The sequence below is a fragment of the Chiloscyllium plagiosum genome, unplaced genomic scaffold (assembly GCF_037043375.1).
Source record: "Chiloscyllium plagiosum isolate Xiang-an unplaced genomic scaffold, Cpla_swu_hap1 HiC_scaffold_23, whole genome shotgun sequence".
NCBI classification, from domain to species: domain Eukaryota; kingdom Metazoa; phylum Chordata; class Chondrichthyes; order Orectolobiformes; family Hemiscylliidae; genus Chiloscyllium; species Chiloscyllium plagiosum.
In genome coordinates this window covers 52,587,092-52,610,943 of record NW_028270161.1, presented here as the reverse complement: position 1 = coordinate 52,610,943, position 23,852 = coordinate 52,587,092, and the positions used below count along the sequence as shown (strand labels likewise).

Below are 23,852 nucleotides of genomic sequence, written 5' to 3'. Positions count from 1 at the left end.
AGCATGAAGTGTGTTAGTTTATCAACCATGGCATGCATCACCTGATTCCAATTCTGCCCTCAATCAGTGTGTGTACACACGCACACACACACACACACTCCATCTGGTTTGTAAACTCCACACTGCAGGGGTTAACCTCCATCCCTCACTGTCATCTATGGCCAAATAGTAAAACTTGCTAAATACCAAGCTTCAGGAAGAACTGAGAACCTCTTTGGTAATCTTAAACAATAAGAAGCTTGCTAGAACTTTTATCGTTACTCAGTGGCTACAGTTTTTGCTGAATGTTCTTGGAGATTATGAGGTCTCCCTGCAAAATAAATTTAACATTGTTTAACTTTTATCTGAGGGACATAGTTTCATGTTTCATGTTGATCTGTGAACTCAGAGCGAATCATTGCTCTATGTCTCCAATCTCACAATATCTCGGTGAGTTTGTCGTGAATGCCTGTGACCTTAATCTGTACTATAGAGAAAATAAAAATTGAGTCCTGATCGATGATAGAAAGAGCACATTGTCAGTGAGTCAAAATTGGCAATTCAAACATGTTTTTAAATTAGACCGTCAGTGTCATACACCAATAACATTTTCCTTCTTCCTTCCCAAATCGCTAGTCCCATCCTCAATGGACTCCTTCCAGGTAAAACAGAATTGTTTGGACTTGTTTCAATTTAGTGTGTTGCATTCATTTGCCACGACGTGGTCTCTACAAATAGGAGGGCAAATGCAATTTGGGTGATCACTTTGAACAGGAACTCCATTCAGCTCACAAGCATTACCCTGAGTTTCTGGTCTCATTTTATTTACCTGTTTCACCTGCCCTGCGACCCCCTTCGCCTAATTTCAGTTGAGAATCTCATGTCATCCAGCTGTTGGTCATGATTCTGCTTTTACCATACACACCTCTTCTACACCCATCATTTGGTACTTTACTTGAATCACCACCATCTTCCCCTCCTCCACCTTGCGTCATAATCCCATCTTTTATTTAATCTCTTCTGTGTTCCACTCTATCACCGACCTTCCCTTTTGATCTTCCGGCATGGTGGCTCAGTGGTAAGCACTGCTGCCTCCCAGTACTGAGGACCTGAGTTCAATCCCACCTCCGGGCAACTGTCTGTGAGGTGTTTGCACATTCTCCCCGTGTCTTTGTGGGTTCCCTTCGGGTGCTCCAGTTTTCTCCCACAATCCAAAGATGTGCAGGTTAGGTAAATTGACCACGCTAAATTGCCTGTAGTGTTCAGAAACGTGCAGAAAAGTGGGTTAACCATGGGAAACATGAGGTGTGCCCTTTAGAGGGTTGGTAGAGGCTTGATAGGCTGAATGGCCTCTATCTGCACTGTAGGCAGATGATTCTATGATTCTACCTCAGTTTATCCTTCCCTCTGTATTTCCCTACAAACTATTACATAGCAAATTCTTTCTAGTTCTGGCAAGAAGACAATCACCTTGTTAGCTTTATTTTTCTCTCTCTGTAGATGCTGCCTGACCTGCTGAGTTTTGAGCACTTTCGATTTTTAATTTCTGACATCCAGTATACTCAGTTTTTTGAGCTTATGAAACATATCCAGGTCATCAAATCGAATCCCTACCCCTACAGGCCCATCAAGTTCACACTGACCCTCCGAGGAGTAACCCACCCAGACCCATTCCCCTATATTTACGCCTGACTAATGCACCTAACCTAGGCATCCCTGAACACTACTGGCAATCCAGCACGGCCATGTCACCTAACCTGCACATCTTGGAGCACCCGGAGGAAACCCACACAGACAAGGGGAGAATGTGCAAACGCCACACAGACAGTCACCCGAGGCTGGAATAGAACCCGGGTCCCTGGCGTTGTGAGGCAGCAGTGCTAACCACTGAGCTACCGTGCCACCCCATTTACAGAGTTTGAGTAAAAATACATGCTGCACGTTCTAGTCCAGTTACCTTTGTCAACTGTATTGTGGTACTTTTTGCAAGCTCAATTGACCCTTAATTATTTATTTGTATTTGGTGTGGTGTATGTGGTTGACAGTGGTGGCACCTACCTACAGATTATGGCCATGAGCTAGGACTGGGTAGGATAGTGGTAGGATGGTCATCAATCCTGTATTATATATATCACATTTCTCTGTATTAGTCCAAGATGCACCCAGCACAGTATCTGATACCCAATTCCAGACTTGTCCTTGGAGACATCCCTACTTACTACCTTTAAGTCTGTCACTGGTCAAACACACCCCTTACTGAAGCAGGTGGCGTTACTATTCTGAGAACGGCCAACCTCCTAAATATATTCTCTATCTTTGAAATTGCCCAGTTGCTACACCACCTTCTCCTTTCCTTGTCATACAACTGCTACAGTGTGGAAGCAGGCCATTTGGCCCATCGAGTCCACACTGACCTTCTGAAGAGCATCCCACCCAGACCCACCCCCTTACTCTATAACTCTGCATTTCCCATGGCTAGCCATGCTGGAAGTTGTTGCTGCTAGCCTATCTAGCTGGCTGGCAGTTCGGAGGATGGCACTTTCCCCACAGCATTGGGTGACGGTCCCACAAGGGACTTCTAACTGGCGTGACTGCCAGTTTCTTTGTGGGGCTGGAGAAGGGGGGTGCAGTGTTGAGTGAGCCATCTGCATCCTTCCCCCAGTACCCCATAATTTTCAAGGGTGGAGGATGACAGAGTTATCACAGTCCCCAGGATGCGTTACATAGACATTCCTGAAAAGGTTACATAGACATTCTGGTTATTACATAGGAGTCCAGAACTAGAGGGTATAGGTTTAGGGTGAGAGTGGAAAGATATAAAAGAGACCTAAGGGGCAACTTTTTCACACAGAGGGTGGTACGTGTCTGGAATGAGCTGCCAGAGGATGTGATGGAGGCTGGTACAATTGCAATATTTAAGAGGCATTTGGATTGGTATATGAATAGGAAGGGTTTGGAGGGATATGGGCCGAGGGCTGGCAGGTGGGACTAGATTGGGTTGGGATATCTGGTCGGCATGGATGGATGGACTGATCTCTATGACTCTATTATATGCTGAATGTTTATGGAATGGAATTGAGAAATACTCCTGGTTGACCTGAGGGCCCATGGATTGCCATATACCTGCAGTCTACTTCCCCATTGACTTTTGGCAAGCCAGCCATTGCATCCAAGCCTCTGTTCAAACAGACATGACTTGTGGCCTTGACCAATGTGCTTTCAAACACCTGCGGAAGGGGCAGGGGGCAAGGTGCGCCCGTTCACAGTAATTTGTTAAATTTTGCAAATGCCACCAACAGATGTCAGGATGCATTTGGAGTCAAAGAAATGTAGGGCTGTGTTGTCCCATTTGCAGTGAATGGCCATTGGGTCCATTGGGCATGAGGCTGGGTTCCAAACACTTCAGAGGTCAGCAATGACCTCCTGCGAAGGAAAACATAGAACATAGAACAATACAGCGCAGAACAGGCCCTTCGGCTTTTATGTTGCGCCGACCTGTGAACTATTCTCAGCTTGTCCCCCGACACTATCCCAAAATCATCCATGTGCTTATCTAGAACCTCGTCTGGGACACACATCAAAGAAAATGATCTTCTGTCCTTAGACCATCTGCTCAAGTGATCTTCTCCTTTCATCCATGTCTATCCCCTCTGTCCTGTGCAGTGTCCGATGGCTGAGAGGAAGGTATCTCCTACTGCTATTGGTGTTGCTTTTGATATTGACTCTTGTCCGTGCCCCAACATTGGGTTGAGGGTGGAGCTGCCGAAGCTGGCTCCTGTGCTGGGGTGAAGGTTAACCAGCAGGGGGTGCGCAGGTCTAACAGCATGATGACCAGGGTCACAGAAATGACTTTCAAACTGTTGCACAGCCCTGACAGTATAGCCTCAGACAGGTTGAGAAAGAAAAGTCCTGTCACTGATCAGCAAACATGCAGCCTCTAAATCAGGCTCAAAACTCAATCAATCTGGTACGGTGGCTCAGTGGTTCGCACTGCTGCCTCACAGTGCCAGGGACCTGGATTCAATTTCCAGCTCGGGCGACTGTCTGTGTGGAGTTTACACATCCTCTCTGTGTCTGCGTGGGGTTGCTCAAGTTACCTCTCACAATCCAAACATGTGCAGGTCAGGTGAATTGGCCATGTTAAATTGACTGTAGTGTTAGGTGCATTAGTCAGGGGTAAAAGTAGGGTAGGGGAGTGGGTCTGGGTGGGTTACTCTTTGGAGGGTCAGTGTGGATTTGTTGGGCCAAATGCCTGGTTTCCATACTGTAGGAAATCTAATCCCTGCTTTCAAGAAAGTGTTGGATATAATAATGGGAACTGAGGGCTATGGATAGAAGGTTTAATCAGCCATGATCCTATAGAACAGCAAAGCAACCTTGAAGGGCTGAATGGCCTATTCCTGCACCCATTTTCTATATTTCTACATTGGGCTCCTGTCCTACACATTCTGGGCATTTTGCGGATGACAAGAAAGTTGGCTGTGAAAGCCAAAATTAGATTAGATTAGATTAGATTAGATTACTTACAGTGTGGAAACAGGCCCTCCGGCCCAACAAGTCCACGCCGAAGCGCAAACCCACCCAGACCCCTACATTGCAAAATGTGAGTTGAATTTGGAATGACTTACCTTGTTATAGATTTAAATGAGTTTCCACACGTTACTATCTGTTCAATTGATTGGAACTTTTCAATTTTTGGGGAGATTTAGCCTAGCCAAGCCTGCTCTCCTATTAGTCAGTTAGAATGCTTGCCCATGCGAGGATGTTTTGCCAAATGGAATTGGAGTTTGGTCCCAGCTGGAGTATCATATTCGGTTCTGATAATCACATTACAGGAAGAACAGCAAGGCCTTGGAAAAGATGCCTGAGAGATCTACCACAATGGTATCAGCGATGAGGAACTTCAGCAACTGGGAAAGTTTCACTCGGCTGAAGCTGTTCCTTTAAGAGCAGAGAATATGCTGTTGGTGTTGGGGTGGGGGGTGCGCGATGGTGTTTTATTGGAGGTTTTCAAAGTGATTAAAGGTTTGTGTGGGTGACTGAGGAGAAATGACATCTAGTGGCAGAGGACGACACAGATTTCAGGCAATTGGCAGAAGGTGAGGGGACAGTTTTCCAGATGCTTGACAAATTTGGCATTTTGGTTATGAGGTCAGATTTGGTCTTTTGTGTGCCAAACATTCGAGATACCGGCCATTGGGTTATAGAGTGTGAAGAAGGACATTAAGAGCAATGAGCTGAGCTTTGATTTATCAAAGGCACAAACTGGTGCTTTTGTCAATCCTGGGAGAGAGGTAAAGAGAGGCAAATGGACAAGAAATGGCGGAAAACGTTGCCTAGCTTTAAGCGAAATTAGACATCAATTTTAAATTGGCTAAACACACCTCCACATTTCTCCTTGCCCAATACAGCTTATGCCGGTAACTGCATTTGTTGTTCCTTTAACCTTTGTGCAGAAAGTGAAGCATCTGTTTTGAAATGAAAGAACAAACGGTAAATTGCACAATGTTCGGGATTTGTGTATTCACTTGTTCTGGTGAACTCCTGTGTACTTGAACTTTTCTGAACAGATCGTGTAAGTTCAAAGACACCTATGCCGCTCACAGACTGGACCTGGTTGTCTCTCCGGGCTCTTAGGTCACTGTCAAAGTCCTCTCAGCTGGAGCCTACTTGGATGGTTACCACACCCTTGCCTTGCCTTTTTCAGCTTTGCCCCAGCAGCTAGATGGCTCATATTAGATTAGATTCCCTACGGTGTGGAAACAGGCCCTTTGGCCCAACCAGTCCGCACCGACCCTCCGAAGAGTAACCCACCCAGACCCATTTCCCTCTGACTAATGCACCTAACACTATGGGCAATTTAGCATGGCCAATCCACCTGACCTGCACATCTTTGGGCTGTGGGAGGAAACCGGAGCACCCGGAGGAAACCCACGCAGACACAGGGAGAATGTGCAAACTCCACATAGTCAGTCGCCTGAGGCTGGAATCTAACCTGGGACCCTGGTGCTGTGAGGCAGCAATGCTAACCACTGAGCCACCGTGCCGCTGCTTCCTTGCCATGCCTTGCTAGAGGCAGGAAGCTCACCACCGCTGGTAGCCACGCTCAATCTAGCAAAAGTGTTCCCAGTTCAATAATTGAAAGGCAATCTCCGATATTAATTAGTGCAGGATTAGTGGTATTGAAGGTGATTGCACCATCAGTGAGAGTGGTAGAGCATTATCCTTGATGGGAGATGGGCACAGTTGCAGAGATAGAGTGAATATGAGGGAGCAGTGAGAAGATGATGGGATGTATGCTGGCAGAGTGGAGATGGGCATTGACCACCTTGCTACAGTGCTGGCCATTCCTACAGAGAGCTGACACTGCTGTAACTTGAAACAAAGCCTTGGGCCAGGCTGGCATGGTCTATTGTCATTGCCACGGCTGGTTCTGGGGGAGAAGGAAGGTCCTGCCCATGCACTAGCCATAAGACCATAAGTAGACCATTCAGCCCATCTAGTCTGCTCGACTCTTTAATGAGATCATGGTTGATCTGATAATCCTCAAACCCATTTTCCTGCCATATCCCTAGATCCTTTGATTCCTTTACTGATTAAAGAGGAGTCCATCTCAGCTTTGAAAACAATAAATGGCCTAGCCTCGACAGCCTTCTGCTGTAAGGACTTCCTCTGATTTATCACTCTCTGACAGTCATAGTGTCATAGAGTTGTACAGCATGGAAACAGACCCTTCGGTCCAACCTGTCCATGCCGACCAGATATCCCAACCCAATCTAGTCCCACCTGCCAGCAGCCGGCCCATATCCCTCCAAATCCTTCCTATTCGCATACCCATCCAAATGCCTTTTAAATGCTGCAATTGTACCAGCCTCCACCACTTTCTCTGGCAGCTCATTCCATATGTGCACCACCCTCTGCATGGAAAAGTCGCCCCTTAGGTCTCTTTTATATCTTTCTCCTCTCACTCTAAATCTGTGCCCTTGAGGTCTGGACTCCATGTCACTCATAATTTTATAAACCTCTGTGAGGTCACCCTTCAGCCTCCGATGCTCCAGGGAAAACAGCCCCAGCCTCTTGAGCCTCTTCTTAGAGGCTCAAACCCTCCAACCCTGCCAACATCCTTGTAAATCTTTTCTGAACCCTTTCAAGTTTCACAACATCCTTCTGGTAGGAAGGAGACCAGAATTGCACACAATGTTCCAGAAGTGGCCTAACCAATGTCCTGTACAGCTGCAACATGATCTCCCAACTCCTATACTCAGTACTCTGACCAACAAAGGGAAGCATACTAAACGCCTTCTTCACTATCCTATCTACCTGCAACTCTACTTTCAAGGAGCTATGAACCTGCACTCCAAGGTCTCTTTGTTCAGCAACACTCACTAAGACCTTACCATTAAGTGTATAAGTCCTGCCCTGAATTGCCTTTCCAAAATGCAACACCTCACACTAATCTCAATTAAACTCCATCGGCCACTCCTCAGCCCATTGGCTGGTCTGATCAAGATCCCATTGTACTTCTTCGCTGTCCACTATACCTCCAATTTTGGTATCATCTGCAAATTTGCTAACTATACCTCCTATATTCACATCCAAATCAATTATATAAATGATGAAAAGAAGTGGACCCAGCACCGATCCTTGTGGCACACTGCTGGTCACAAGCAAAAAGTGTGGTGCTGGAAAAGCACAGCTGGTCAGGCTGGTCATCAGGAATGGGTGAAGAGCTTATGCTCAAAACATTGACTCTCCTGCTCTTCTGATGCTGCCTGACTGGTTGTTCCTTTCTAGAACCACATATTTTGACTCTGATCTCCAACATCTGCAGTCCTCACTTTCACCTTCCACTGGTCACAGGCCTCCAGTCTGAAAGGCCAACCCTCCACCATCAGCCTCTGTCTTCTATCTTTGACCTAGTTCATATCCAAATGGCTAGTTTTCCCTGTATCCCATGTGTTCCAACCTTGCCAACCAGTCTACCATGAGGAACCTTGTCAACACCTTACTGAAGTCCATATAGATCACAACAACCGCTCTGACCTCATCAATCTTCTTCATTACTTTTTCAAAAAACTCTATCAAATTAGTTAGACATGATCTCTGAAGTACAAAGCTGTGTTGACTATCCCTAAGTAGTCTTTGCCTTTCCCAATGTGTGTAAATCCTATCCCTCAGGATTCCCTCTGACAACTTGCCCACAACTGATGTCAGGCTCACCAGTCTTCTTTTCCCTGGCTTTTCCTTACCACCCTTCTTAAACAGTGGCACCACTTTAGCCAACCTCCAGTCTTCTGGCACCTCACCTGTGACTATCAACGATACAAATATCTCAGCAAGGGGCCGAGCAATCACTTCCCTAGCTTCCCACAGAGTTCTAGAGTACACCTGATCAGGTCCTGGGGATTTATCCACCTTTTAAGACATCCAGCACGACCTCCTCTGTAATAGGGACATTTTTCAAGAAGTCACCATCTATTTCCCTACATTCTGTATCTTCCATGTCCTTCTCCACAGTAAATACGGATGAAAAATACTCATTTAGTATCTCCCACATCTCCTCCTCCTCCTACATAGGCTGCCGTGCTGATCGTTGAGGGATCCTGTTTCTCCCTATTACCCTTTGTCCTTAAGACATTTATAAAAACCCTAGGAGTCTCCTTAACTCCATTTGCCCAAGCTATCTCATGTCCCCTGTTTGCCCTCCTGATTTCCCTCTTAAGTATACTCCTACTGCCTTTATACTCTTCCAAGGATTCATTCAATCTCTGCTGTCTATACTTGGCAGAAACTTCCCTCCTTTTCTTGACCAAAATCTTAATTTCGCTAGTCATCCAACATTCTCTACACCTACCAGCCTTGCCTTTCACCCTAACAAAAACATACTCCCTCTGGACTCTTGGTATCTCATTTTTGAAGGCTTCCCATTTTCCAGCCAATCCTTTACCTGCAAATATTTGCCTCAATCAACTTTTGAAAGTTCTTGCCTATTACCATTAAAGTTGGCTTCTCTGACATAAACAGGGTAGGACCCTGCTCTGTCATGTGATGGTCAAAGCATTGGCAGTACTCTTGTGTTGTTCCATGGTAGGGAGGATGAAAGCAAAAGGACTCTTATTTTCTGTCACGCAGTGAAGAATATTTAAATGGTCAAATTCAGTAGTCAACACTGTTCAATTCTTCCTTGGAAAAACAAATGAGCAGCTTGGCAAACCTACCGATTTTTGCTATTTTTCATCTTTCTGCACTGCTTTATCTGATTCCTTGAGAAATCTGTAACCCGGTTCCTCGCTTTTTAGGTATTGCATCATCAGGAGGGTCAAGAGGAATGCAGGGCTCTTTGTAGAAAACTGAAATGAATTTTGAAAGATCTACAGAATTATAAAGAAAAAGATTCTTGCTGGACTGAAAAAGAAAGAAAAAAAACCCTGCTGGGTGAAGCAATAAAGAATGACATAGTGATAAAGGTGGTGTATGGCAGCTTCTTTGCTGCTGTATTTATGAGGCCGCACGGTGGCTCAATGGTTAGCACTGCAGCCTCATAGCGCCCGGGACTTGGGTTTGATTCCAGCCTTGGGCAACTGTCTGTATGGAGCTTGCACATTCTCCCCGTGTCTGCATGGTTTCCTGCAGATGCTCCGGTTTCCTTCCACAGTCCAAAGTTGTGCAGGTTAGGTGGATTGGCCAAGCTAAATTGCCCATAGTGTTAGGTGCATTAGTCAGAGGGAAACGGGTTGGGGTGGGTTGCTCTTCGGAGGGTCAGTTGTGGACTTGTTGGGCCGAAGGGCCTGTTTCCACACTGTAGGTAATCTAATCTAAATAGAATGCTGGCAGAAAGGGGTTAGAGAAAAAAATCCTCTTTGTGACAATCTTAAATGTATGACCCCCTTATTCTGAGATTATGTCTGGTCCTAGACTCTCTCACAAGCTGAGGCAACCTTTCTGCATCTGCTCTCTCACGCCATCTAAGGATCTTGTACATTTCAATGAGGTCACCCTCATTCTTCAAAGGTTCAGCACGCCCGTACCCGCAAAGTAAGAATGAACGGAGCCAAATAGCAGGAATTGTAAAAGACAGTGACAGTGCTTGGCTGGGTGCAAAGTAGCTTTTTAAACCTGGCATTCTGGGATTTCTGGTGGTTGGTGTGTTGCTGGGAATAGAATGGCAATATGGGGTGGATATCAGACAGGATACTCACTGGGAGGATTCAAGCACCAATTAACATGGCACGTTTGATAACATAAAACGAGAAAACTTTTCTCCCTCCAACTCTATTTTGATTTAGTCCCTACCCTCCCCTTCACTGTTTTGATCACACAGCACTGTCCTTTGATGTGAAGGGCAGTGTTTGTCACTGGCCACCCGGGTGTTTTCCTGTCTTCCTGGTGGTGGAATTTGAATAAAGATTGGTGCACTTTGTGTCTTTCACTGTGTCTCCCACCTGCACACACACACCATGGGTGCTAAAAAGAAAAAGAAAAAGAAAAAAAAATAAAGATTCATAGAAAAAAAAGGGGAGTTTTGTGTCCCTTGATGTGAAGGGCAGTGTTTGTCACTGGCCACTTGAGTGTTTGCCTATTGTGAGTGTAAGGAGAAAAAAAAAAAACGAGAAAACTCGCTCCGCATCACAGTGAGCATCATTCTCGAAACTTGACACAGTTCCTGCTTAGCCAGAAAAGTGTAAGATTGACCACACTGGACTTGCTGTCCATTTGGAATCCAATTTGCAAAGGTTAACTAATGTATAGCAGCTACATGGTAAAAATAGGAAAATAAAGAATTAATTTGTTGCGACTGATTGTGAGAAAGATAGAAATTGGGGGAAGTTCTGATTCTTTAGAGGTTTGTAAAATCATGACTGACATGGATAGGGTGAATAGTCGAGGTCTTTTCCCCAGGATAGGAGAGTCCAAAACTAGAGGGCATAGGCTGAAGGTAAGAGGGGCAAAATTTAAACGGAACCTAAGGAGCAGTTTTTAGTGCGTGTATGGAATGAGCTGCCAGAGGAAATGGTGGAGGCTGGTATAATTACAACATTTAAAAGGCATCTGGATAGGTATATAAATAGGAAGCGTTTGGAGAGATAGGCACCAAATGTAGGCAAATGGGACTAGATTGATTTGGTCAGCATGGACAAGATAGAGTGAAGGGTCTGTTTCAATACAGTAAAACTCAATGAATCTATGTTATGTTGATAGTGTTGGACAGAAGGAGGAAGTTCATGTGGAGCATAAACACCATTAGAGACCAGCTGAACTGAATGGCCTGTTGCTGAATTGGAATTCTGTGTTAATATATAAGTGTACTCTTATTTCACAGAAAAGTTACTTGCTTAATTTTAATCCTTACTAGATGATTAGAAGATAATTATGTTTAATGGCATTGCACATTACCATTGACATCTCACTACAATGGTTGCCATCCCTTATTCCCAGTCCTCCATTCAAACTGAACAGATACCAGGCTCAGGACAATAATTTCCAACATTTCTTTGATCTGCTTCCTGATATCACCACCTGTGATTATGTTCCTAAACTACATGAAACAATTTAGTAGACATGGTTAAACCATGTTTAAAGTGGATTCCAATTAATCATAGAATCCCCACAGTGTGGAAGCAGGCCATTCGGCCCATTGAGGCCATACAGAATATCCGAAGAGCATCCTACCCAGACCCACACCCCCTACTCTATCCCCATAAGCCTGCATTTTCTCATGGCTAATGCATCCAGCCTGCACATCCCTGGACAGTATGGGCAATTTAGCATGGCAAATCCACCTGACTTGCACACCTTTGGACCATGGAAAGAAACCAGGACCCCCCATAGGAAATCCACGCAGACACAGAGAGAACATGTAAACTCCACACAGAGAGTTAGCCGAGGGTGGAATCAAACCCCGGTCCCTGGCACTGCGAAGCAGCAGTGCTAACCCCTGAGCCACCACATCACCCAAAAAAAATTTTCACTGAATCTTTTAAATTTAACAAATTAATAACAATGCAAAGATAAAGTAATTTGAATGACCAACCTAAAGCAGCTATCATGGTCCATCAGTCATCTCTCTCTAATGAGACAGTAGCCTACAGTCCTTTGGGACCAAGGCAACTTCCCCTTTTCACATCATCATCCAACCTTCTCCATTCTTCTGGCAATTGAGGCAGGAGCTAACTGTTACTGTGTTCTGGTATAAGTGTTGTCATAAATGGTGAGACTTGTCTGCAAAGCTGATGATCAAAAAGTAGAACTTTCCAATTAAATGACCTGCCTACTTGCATTTCTAGTGGCCATGTAAAAGTAACTAAGATTCAACTGACAGAAAACATGGATGAACAAGATGAAGTTGACCTACAGAAATACTCTGACCCCAAATATATCAAATATTGTGAAGCCTAATAAGGCAATGTTTGCATGAACTCCAATGCTCAGTAAAAACATGCAAAAGGCACAATTTACATTCACCCAAATACCCGAGTCCAGTGGCTTGCAAACACTGGGTGAATCTGTGAGACAATTTAGATCATGCCACATTTTGAATAGCAAGTAAATCCATCTATGGTACAAAAGGAGCTGATTACTAGTTGAGCACCAGTTTTGTACTATTGACAAAAGGCAAGATCCCAAATTCTAGTCTGGTCTCAGTTTTAAAAACAAAGTGTTTGTGTCACACACAATAATTCATGGAGAAATGTCACTGTGAAAAATACTTGATCTCTCAAACAACTTTATTCCCTCTTCAGACATTTATTTAAAAGCACAGATTGTTGATAGTTTAATACAAATCTGGGCAAATTCTTTTCCAAAATCATGGTTCTTAGATTTTAATTAAAAAAAAATAAAAACTTTTGCTTTCTCAAAACGTTTGACTCAAAAATTTAATGTACTCAAATTTTCTCTTTATAGTTGTTAATAAAGTTCTTTCTCAAACATTTGATTCTTTGTCTGGGTCACTGTTGGCTGTTTTGACTGTGAGGTCTCCATTGTCAGACTTTTGGTCCTTATCCTGTTCGGACATCATTTCGGTGCCACAGTTAGTCTCTGGGTTAGCGAAGTGAGCTGGAAAACGTTTCTTCAATAGTGCAAAGATAATAAAAAACACCAGCAGGCCAGCTCCACGCATTGACACTTGTAGGCCCAGGAAGATATGCCTATATATAGAATGGGACAGTATGAAACAAGGCATTAAATCGCTTAGAGACAGAATCTTAACTCCTCTAGGAAGGTGGATTTGGGTGTGAGCAGGGTGCTAAATCTGTAAAAAAGTAACGTTATTTAGAATCCAACATCATTCATTATTACCAGTATCTGTAAACACACAGAGATGGCTGGTGGTTGTGTAAACCTAAAAAAGGGTTTGAGCTAGAGGAAAAGCCTGAACAGGCTGGGGCATTTTTTCCCTGGAGTGTCGGAGGCTGAGAGGTGACCTTACGGAAGTGTATAAAATCATGAGGGGCAAGGACAGGGTGAATAGCCAAGGTTTTTATCCCCCAGGGTAGGTGAGTCCAAAACTAGAGGGAATAGGTTTAAAGTGAGAGGGGAAAGATTGAAAGGGATCTGAGGGGCAGCTTTTTCATGCACAGGGTGGTGAGTGTACAGAATGAGCTGCTGGAGGAAGTGGTGGAGGCTGGTACAGTTACAACACCTGAAAGGCATCTGGACAGGTTCATAAACAGGAAGGGTTTAGAAGGATATGGGCCAAATGTTGGCAAATGGGACTAGATCAGTTCAGGATATCTGGTTGGCCTGGACAAGTTGAACTGAAGGGTCTGTTTCTGTGCTGTATAAATCTGACTGATGGCAGGGCGATAATGTTCTTGGACTATTGGATACAGAGGCCTGCATTAATATGCGAGAGTTGCAATTTCAAATAACACCACGACAGTTGAGGGAATGTGAATTTAATCAATAATTTGGAATAAAATGCTAGTCCCATTAATCCAAATAATGAAAAGTTGGATTCTCGTAAAAACCCACCTGTTTCAAAGTTAAAAATCACACAACACCAGGTTATAGTCCAACAGGTTTATTTGGAAGCACTAGCTTTTGGAGCTCAGAAACTGAAGCAGTCCATATTACAATTCAACAAGTCAAGGACAATATCCAGGCTTGAGCTGACAAGTGTCAAGTAACACTGCACTACACAAATGCAATGATCATCTCCAATAAGAGACTATTTAACCACTGGACCTTGACATTCAAAGGTTTTACCATCACTCTATTCCCCACTATCAACATCCAGGGAGTTGTCATTGACAAGGAACTCAACTGGACTTGGCACAAGGTGGTCAGAGAACTAGGAATACTGTGGTGAGTAACCCATCTCCTGACTCCTCAAAGCCAGTCTATCACACACAAGGCATAAGTCTGGAGAGTGATAGAATATACTCCACCAGACTGGATAAGTGCAGCTCCAACAATGCTCAAGAAACTTAATTCCGTCCAGGAGAAAGCAGCCCACTTAACTGGCACCACATCCACAAGCATCCACTCCCTTGATCACCGATGCTTAGTAGCAGTGTGTATGATCTACAAGATGCACTGCAAAAATTCAAAGCTCCTTAGGCAGCACCTTCCAAACCCATGACCGCTTCCATCTAGAAGGACATGGGCAGCAGATACATGGGAACACCACCAACTGCAAGCTCCCCTTCAATCCATTCACCATCCCTGTCGCTGGATCAAAATTCTGGAATTTCCTCTATAATAGCATTGTGGATCTACCTACAAAAAGTGGATTGCAGTGGTTCAAGAATGCAGCTCACCACTACCTTCTCAAGGGCAACTCGGGACAGGCTATTGATGCTGGCCAGACAGCCAGTGACACTCAGGTCCCATGAGTAGACAAATGAATAAAGATAAAGATACATGGTGGCTACAACAACATAGCAAGTTTCTCAGGCATACTGTAGTTTTTGTTACTCATTTACAGGATGTGGGTGTTGTTACATTTATTGCCCAGAGGGCGGTTTAAAAGTCAACCAGTTTGCTATGAGTCTGGAGTTCCATATAAGTCAGACTGGGTAAAGATGGCAGGTTTCCTTCTTAAAAAGCTTTCAGTTACCAGATGGAGATTTCCTGACAATTCAACCATGGCTTCATGGCCCGCATTAGACTCTTAATTCCATCAAATTCAAAATCCACCTTTTGCCGTAGCAGGATTTGAACCCACGCCCACCGAATACTAGCTGGATCTTTGGACTAACAGGGCAATCACCTCCCCATGTTACAGAAAGCTGAAGAATAAAACCAACTGGACCACATGGCATTAAAGCACCTTGTGCTTTCAGATTTCAGAATTTCAAAACTAACTTTCTTGATCGAGCTGGGGAATTCTGGTTGCTTGACTCACATGAACAACAGCAAAACACTTGAATCTATATTAAATAATAGTAAGTTGAAGTTTATAAAGTCATGAGGGGCATACATAAGGTGAATAGCAAGGGTTTTTTCCTGAGGGTGGGGGAGATCAAAACAAGGGGGCATATTTTTAAGATGAGAGGAGAAAGATTTAGACAGGTCATAAGGGGCAACTTTTTTAACACAGTGTGGAGTGGATTTTCAGAGTAAGTGGTGGATGTGATTCCAGTTATAAATGTTTAAAAGATATTTGAATAAGTATATGACAGGTTTGGAGGGATATGGACCAAGTGAGGGTCTCTTTCCTATGTTCTATGACCCACGACTAAAGGGAAGGTCCACACTGTTACTGTATGTCTGAGGTACTCAGGTGTATGAATTGTACATGCTGCCCTCTAGGGGAAACTCCTAGAGCCTCTTGCCAGTCTGGATACAAGGGGTGTCTCTGACTCAAACAACTGAAGCTCTAGGGTTTGGAGTGTGAGTGGCAGTTGGGGACACTATCATAGGTTCATGAGGCAGTGAGGTTTGTGGACAGCACATTTCAAAATGTGGTCACCCCATAATTTAAGAAACTGCAGAGAGATGGGGAAAATGGGTAATTGATTGACAGGAGGAGGAGGACCAGGCAGGTAGTGAGGGAATCCCCCATTTAACTTGCAAACCAATTTTTGGCCCAGGAAAGAATGAGATTGATGGTCCCTCTGTGGATGGGCACTAGCACTTGTGAACAGTCCAATTGCTCAGTGAGGTGGAGGTGGGGAGAGAGGGAGAAGTGTCATAGAACATTACAGCGCAGGATAGATCCTTCAATCCTCGATGTTGCACCGACCCGTGGTACCAATCTGAAGCCCATCTAACCTACACTATTCCATTCTCATCCATATCCATTCTCTCCAATGACCATTTAAATGCCCTTAAAGTTGCAGGCAGTGTGTTCCATGCCCCTTCTACTCTGAGTAAATAAACTACCTCTGACATCTGTCCTACACCTGTCACACCTCAACTTAAAGCTATGTCCCCATCCAAGGAAAAAGGCTTTCACTGTCCACCTATCTAACCCTCTGATTATCTTATAGGTCTCATTAAGTGGCCTCTCAACCTTCTTCTCTCTAACAAAAACAGCCTCAAGTCCCTCAGTCTTTCCTCATAAGACCTTGCCTCCATACCAGGCAACATCCTAGTAAAGCTCCTCTGCACCCTTTTCAATGCTTCCACATTCTTCATATAATGCAGGGACCAGAACTGTACACAATACTCTAAATGTGGCTGCAACAGAGTTTAATACAGCTGCAGCACGCTCTCATGATTCTGAAACTTAAGAGGGCTACCAATAAACGCTAACATATGCCTTCTTACCAACCCTATCAAAGTGGGTGGCAACTTTCAAGGATCTCTGTACCTGGACACTGAGATCTCTCTGCTCATCTGCAGTACCAAGAATCTTACCAATAACCCAGTACTCTGCATTTCTATTACTCCTTCCAAAGTGAATCACCTCACACTTATCTGCATTAAATTCCATTTGCCACCTCTCAGTCCAGCTCTGCAGCTTATCTATGTCTTTCTATAAACTACAACATCCTTTGTCACTATACACAACTCTCCCGGCTTTAGTGTCATCTGCAAATTTACTAACCCATCCTTCTATGCTCTCACCCAGGTCATTTATAAAAATGACAAACAGCAGTGGACCCAAAACAGATCCTTGCAGTACCCCACTAGTAACTGAACTCCAGGATGAATATTTCCAATCAACCACCACCCTCTGTCTTGTTTCAACTAGCCAACTTCTGATCCAAACTGCTAGATCACCCTCAATCCCAAAACTCCATATTTTGTGCAATAGCCTACCGTGGGGAATCTTATCAAACGCCTTACTGAAATCCATATCCACCACATCAACAGCTTTACCCTCATCCACCTGTTTGGTCACCTTCCCAAAGAACTCAATAAGGTTTGTGAGGCACGACCTACCCTTCATAAAACCATGTTGACTATCCCTAATCAACTTATTCCTTTCTAGATGATTATAAATCCTATCTCTTACAACCCTTTCCAACACTTTACCCACAACCAAAGTAAGGCTCACGGATCTATAATTTCCAAGGTTGTCTCTACTCCCCTTCTTGAATAAAGGAACAAATTTTGCTATCCTCCAGTCTTCTGGCACAATTCCTGTAGACAATGACGACATAAGGATCAAAGCCAAAGACTCGGCAATCTCCTCCCTGGCTTCCCAGAGAATCCTCGGATAAATCCCATCCAGCCAGGGGACTTATCTACTTTTACACTATCCAGAATTGCTGAGACTTTCTCCTTATACACCTCAATCGGATCTCGACTAGTAGCTTGTATCTCAGTATTCTCCTCGACCACATTGTCTTTTTCTAGTGTGAATACTGACGAAAAGTATTCATTTTGCACTTCCCCTATTTGACTCCATGCACAACTTTCCACTACTGTCTTTGATTGGCCCTTATCTTACTCTAGTCATTCTTTTATTCCTGAAATATATTCTAGTTTGCCTTACCAATCACACTTCTTTCAGGAGTTATGGAAAAGGATAAGGATTTATTGGGAGTAGAAGTTCTAAACTGGGGAAAGATATAATTTAGGCCAAGTGCACTGGGAGCAGCTAGTTGCCTTAAGGTTTTCTTAATCCTATCCTCCAACGACTTCTCATGTCCCCTCCCGGCTCTTCTTCGCTCTCTCTTCAGGTCTTTCCTGGCTAACTTGTAATTCTCAAGCACCCTAACTGAGCCATCGCATCTCATCCTAACATAAGCCCTCTTCTTCCTCTTGACAAGAGATTCAACTACCTGAGTAAACCACGGCTCCTGTGCTCGGCCACTTCCTCCCTGTCTGACCGGTACATTCTTATCAAGGACCTACAATAGCTGTTCCTTGAATAAGCTCCACATTAGTGAATAAGTGCCCATCCCCTGCACTTTTCTTCCCCATCCTATGCATCCTAAATCTTGCCTAATCACATTGTTATTGCCTTTCCCTCAGCTATAGCTTTTGTGCTGTGGTATATACCTATCCCTTTCTATCGTTAAAGTAAACATAACTGAATTGTGGTCACTATCACCAAAGTGCTCACCTACCTCCAAATCTAACACCTGGCCTGATTCACTACCTAACAGCATGGGTTCAATTCTCATCTTCAGCTGAGGTTACCATGAGGGACTCTCCTCTCCCCTTGATGGCGATATGGTGGCCCTCAGGATAAATCAGCACTCGGTCGTCTCTCTCTGCTGAGACAGCAGCCCTGTGACCTGGTAAAACTATGGTGAGATAATGGCTAGAAGGAAAAATCATGAAAAGGGGACAAAGATACTGTTGGGTGTGTACAATGTGAAGGAGTGGAGGGGGAGGGGTGAGAGAACTTTCAGGGAGGGATAGAGAATTAAATTTCAAAGAAGTGCAACAATTATAAAAGGTATTGACAGCAGGGGATTTATAATTATCAAAAATTAATTGGAAGAGTTGTGTCCAAGGGTGGGAGACAATTTTCTTTAACATGCATATACCTTTTTTAATCAGTACATAGAAAGTGAAACAAAGGAGGGAGCTGTTCTGGACCCATCGTTCTGGAATAAACCCAGGAAGGCATATCAGTAGGGGATCTTTTTAAGAGATCATGACCATGACTCAGGAACAGAACCCACACTGTTGGCTTCACACTGCATCACAAACCAGCTGTCCAGCCAATTTACCCCAACCCATTTTACCCACATGGTGTCATTTGATAATCCTTCCAACAGATCATCCTCACTGCAATGATTGATTCCTTGGTCAATATGATGACAACACCCACCTTGTATCCACCTATCTCCACTAAATATTTATAACCAGGAATGTTGAGCTACCAAACCAGGCCATCTTTCAGCCAAGTCTTGGTCATGACACATGGAAGTATGATGTCATTGCTACCTGCGCTCTCAGCTTCTCTATCATTATCTTCAAGCTCTTTGACCTAAAATACGTTCTATTATGCCTTACTAATCACACTTCTTTCAGGAGTTATGGAAAAGGATAAGGATTTATCGAGGGGAGAGGTTTGAAACCGGAGAAAGATATAATTTAGCCCAAGTGCACTGGGAGCAACTAGTTACAGACAAACTGTATCAGAGCAGTCCAACGCATTCAAGGAGAAAATACAGCGCAGGGCAAATACATGAAAGGGTGTGACTAAGGAGACTAAATCACGACAACCCTGGATATCATGTAACATAAACGTTAGGTTTGTGATAAAAAAGAAGTAGCCTAGAGAAGTGGAAAAAGTGGAGAGAGAAACACAGAGGCAGAGAGAGAGAGAGAGAGGGTCATAGGCAGAGGAAGAGCAAGAACGGTAGATTGAGACGAGGTAGAGCGTGAGACACACACACACACACACACACACACACACACACACGCACACACACACACACACACACACACAGAAGGGCAGAGGCAAAGAGAGGAGGCAAAGAGACAAAAAGATTAAAAAAGATTAATTTCAGCCAAGATGCTCCAGGCACAAGGAGGCCGGGTTATGGTCAGATACGTTCCTCCTGTGTCTGACGCAGAACCAGACCTGGTGCGGACAAGCTATAGGAAAAGCAGTGGGACTTTGAGGGGGAGGAATGTAGGGATTGACATCAGGTCAACCAGGTGGACCTCATACAGCAGGAGTTCCCTGACTGGACCAGGTTAACAGCCCCAATCAGGGAGCCCTAGCTGACAGATATAAACAGAAGCATCACTGGCCACCCGGGTGTTTTCCTATCTTCCTGGTGGTGGAAATTGAATAAAGATTCGTGCACTTTGTGGCTTTCACTGTGTCTCACACCTGCGCACACACACACCATGGGTGCTGGGAAAAAAAAAATATATATAATAAGCACTACCGCACTTAGGTGGTAGTGTGGGGGAAAAAAAGAAAAAAAAGAAAGAAAAAAAAAGAAAAAAAAAGAAAAAAATAATCTGGAGAAAAAAAATAAACAGAAGCATCACTGGCCACCCGGGTGTTTTCCTATCTTCCTGGTGGTGGAACTTGAATAAAGATTCTTGCACTGTGTCTCACACCTGCACACACACACCATGCGTGCTGGGGAAAAAAAATAATAAGCACTACCGCACTTAGGTGGTAGTGTGGGGGTTAATGAAACAAAAAAGAAGAAAAAAAAATAAACAGAAGCATCAGGGGTTCAGCTCACTCCAGGAGCCAGCTGGGTCAGTGTCAGTGTCAGTGTCAGGTTCTATGTACAGATCACCAAAAAGGTGACTTGGTGACAGGATACTAGCTTCCATGGAGTTATTTCAGACATGCTGAGCTGAATGGTCCCTTTCTGTGCCGTAAACATTTATGAGTCCACACTTCTTTAGTGAACCTGAGACTGAGAAGGCTCTGATCAATGAAACGGAAGAGCTCCATCCATGACCGGGTAAGAGGCTATGCTGGATGCACTCTTCCTCTGGACAAGGTGGTCTCGACTATGAGTGATGGTCTTGGCCTGGCCGGGTTGTCTCATCCCAGCTGCACCTTCAACATATTTCGATTGTTCATAAATCAGCTTTCCCCGAGCGCAGGAAGCATGAACTGAACTGTGATGAACTTTGTCTTAATTTAACTTTTTAAAAAAATTATAATATGTGACTTCTGTCATTGGTGTAGGTGCCATGGTGTGGTGACCTTTAACCTTTCACCATATTTTTCATGTGAAAGTACGTGCACTAATGAATTTCTATTCCGTTCCATTCTAATACTGAGAGCATGAGCGTTGATGCTGTTCGGATGGGGATATGAGTTGGTTGAGGAGAGGGACTGTCCCGAGGAGTGCTGTGCTGGTGTGAACCATTCTTACCTGAAAGCATCAGAGTTGTAGATCCTACAGGCCCCTCGTCCCCCGCATCTGTTGGTTCCCCATTTCAGGCAGGTTTTGTCAATTAAAGCTCCGAAGTAAATAGGAGCAGGAATTCCAGCTGGAACAGGAAGAGGAGATTATTGTCAATCAATATTCCCAGTCATATCCCATGACCATTATCATACTAATGCCAAACAAAGAAGTGCCCTGCAATCCGCATTGTAGTGAAGCAGTCAGGGAAGAAGTGCCCTGCATTAACCATCACAGTAACACAGTCCAGGAAGAGTGTCCTGCAGTCAGCACCGTGGTGAAACAGTCCAGGAAGAGTGTCCTGCAGTCAGCACCGTGGTGAATCAGTCCAGGAAGAGTGTCCTGCAGTCAGCACCATGGTGAATCAGTCCAGGAAGAGTGTCCTGCAGTCAGCACCGTGGTGAAACAGTCCAGGAAGAGTGTCCTGCAGTCAGCACCGTGGTGAATCAGTCCAGGAAGAGTGTCCTGCAGTCAGCACCGTGGTGAATCAGTCCAGGAAGAGTGTCCTGCAGTCAGCACTGTGGTGAATCAGTCCAGGAAGAGGGTCCTGCAGTCAGCACCGTGGTGAAATAGTCCAGGAAGAGTGTCCTGCAGTCAGCACTGTGGTGAAACAGTCCAGGAAGAGTGTCCTGCAGTCAGCACCGTGGTGAAATAGTCCAGGAAGAGTGTCCTGCAGTCAGTTCTTGTTGAGCAAAGCAAGACTGACACTACAAAAGAGTCTGTACGTTCATTGGTTGAAATATTGAAGTTTTGGAGTCGGAGAGACCTTATAACTGAGCATTCGGTGAGGTAGCAGGAACTGTGAGGGAGTCCTTGGGTCAGCTATTAGGACCTGGACGAAGGCATCAAATGCAACATTACCATATTTGCTGACAATAGGAAATTTAGGGGGGATTGATGGAAGATGGAAGGAGGTTTCAAGAAGTTGAGTGGGTGAGCAAATACGTGAGCGATGCAATATAATGTTGCTGAATGTGAAGTTATACGCTTCACTGCAAAAACATAAAGGTATGATTTAAATGGTCACATATTGGGAAGTGTGGATATCTAAAGGGATTCTAGTATACCAGTCAATGAAAATAGACAGGCAGATGCAGCAAGAAATTAGGAAGATGTGGTGTACTGGACTTCATTACAAAAGGATTTGAGTTCAGAGATAGGGATGTCTTACTGCATTTATACAGGACCACAGTGAGACCACACATGGAGTATTATGTGTAGCTTTTGTTTCCCTACCTAAGAAAGGATATACTTGTCACAGAGTGCGCAAGAGAAGTTCACTATGTAGTTACCAGGAATGGCAGAACTGTTACATGTGGAGAGGTTGGTTCCATTGGGCCTGTATTCACTAGAGTTCCTAAGGATGAGAGGGGACCTGATTGAAATGTATAAAATTTTAACAGGACTGGACAAACTAGATGCAGTGAGGATGTTTCCCCTGGTTGGGTCGTCTCAAGCCTAGCTTTCCCATTTCAGGATAGAAGGGGAGGCCATTTTGGACTGAGATGAGGAAACATTTCTTCACCCGAAGCAGTGAATTCTCTACCTCTGAAGGCTGTGAAGGTTGCATCACTGATGGTATTCAAGAAAATGATTGCTAAGTTTTTTTTAATTTTAAACGCATCAAGGGGAGTAAGGAGAGAACAGGAATATGGCATTGAGATAGGGGATCAGCCATGATCAGACTGAATGGCGGGGAAGGTTTGCGTAGCCTACTCCTCCTCCTCTCCATACTTTTAAACAGCTTCATTTTCACAATCACAGATTCCGATTTTCACAGTCTATACATCTCTATGCAGTGCTGCCACGGGCTATTTTTGGAAGCTCATTTTAAATGCATTATGCACGAGTGTGTGGAGCCTCGAACCTTTTCTCGCTCGGCTGAATTTTTTTGACCTAACAGCTGATTTGTTTATCACCTGGAGGAATACAGGAAACATTCAGCCTTGTCAATTTTAGACAATGCCTTTCTTATTCTCCAACTCGGATGATCATAAGAATAGTTCACAAATTTAATTATCCCCTTGGTTGCTCTTATGTTATGGTGTTTATAAATAATGTTCTCCAACCTTCAGGATGGTTTAGTATCTTAAGAAGTATACATGGGCAATGGATGGGTATATAGAATTCTACTGTTAGTCATATGTTTAAAGTCAACATGAGCTGACTGGCCATTTCCTGGGTTGTAGCTTCTACACAGCAGTGAGCTATACTGTTGACTGTGTATCGTTCGTGTTAAAAGGAATCTAAATTCAGGTGATATGAGTAACCATCACAAGCAGACAAGTGGTCTTGTGGTGTGTGTGGTACTGCTCCTAACTCTGAACCACGAATCATAGAATCCCTACAGTGTGGAAACAGGAAGTCTGGGTTCAAGTCCCACCTGCTCCAGAGGTGTGTAACAACATCTCTGAACAGTTTGATTAGAAAGTACAGACATCAGGTCACAAGCATTTAATTTGGAAAATAAAAACCAAAAAAGAACTCTGGATGCTGTAAATCAGAAACAGAAATTGCTGGAAAAGCTCAGCAGGTCTGGCAGCATCTGTGGAGAGAGATCAGAGTTGACGGTTCGAGTCCAGTGGCCCTTCCTCTGAACTGCAGCTCTGAGGAAAAGTCATTGGACCCGAAACG

At 44.2% G+C, this 23,852-nt stretch overlaps 1 protein-coding gene across 3 annotated transcripts in view; it reads right to left on the bottom strand.

Moving 5' to 3' along the window:
• Positions 1–12,686: 12,686 nt before the first annotated feature.
• The window catches only part of slco1c1 (solute carrier organic anion transporter family, member 1C1), a 139,078-nt gene continuing 127,912 nt past the window's right edge, over positions 12,687–23,852 (bottom strand). For all 3 annotated transcript variants that reach the window (XM_087999676.1, XM_043713452.2, XM_043713453.2), the window contains exons 14-15: positions 21,189–21,306; positions 12,687–13,127 (exon numbers count right to left, since the gene is read on the bottom strand). In XM_087999676.1, coding sequence (XP_087855802.1) covers positions 12,902–13,127; positions 21,189–21,306 — 344 coding nt within the window. In that variant the 3' untranslated portion in view covers positions 12,687–12,901. The remainder of the gene's footprint in view (positions 13,128–21,188; positions 21,307–23,852) is intronic.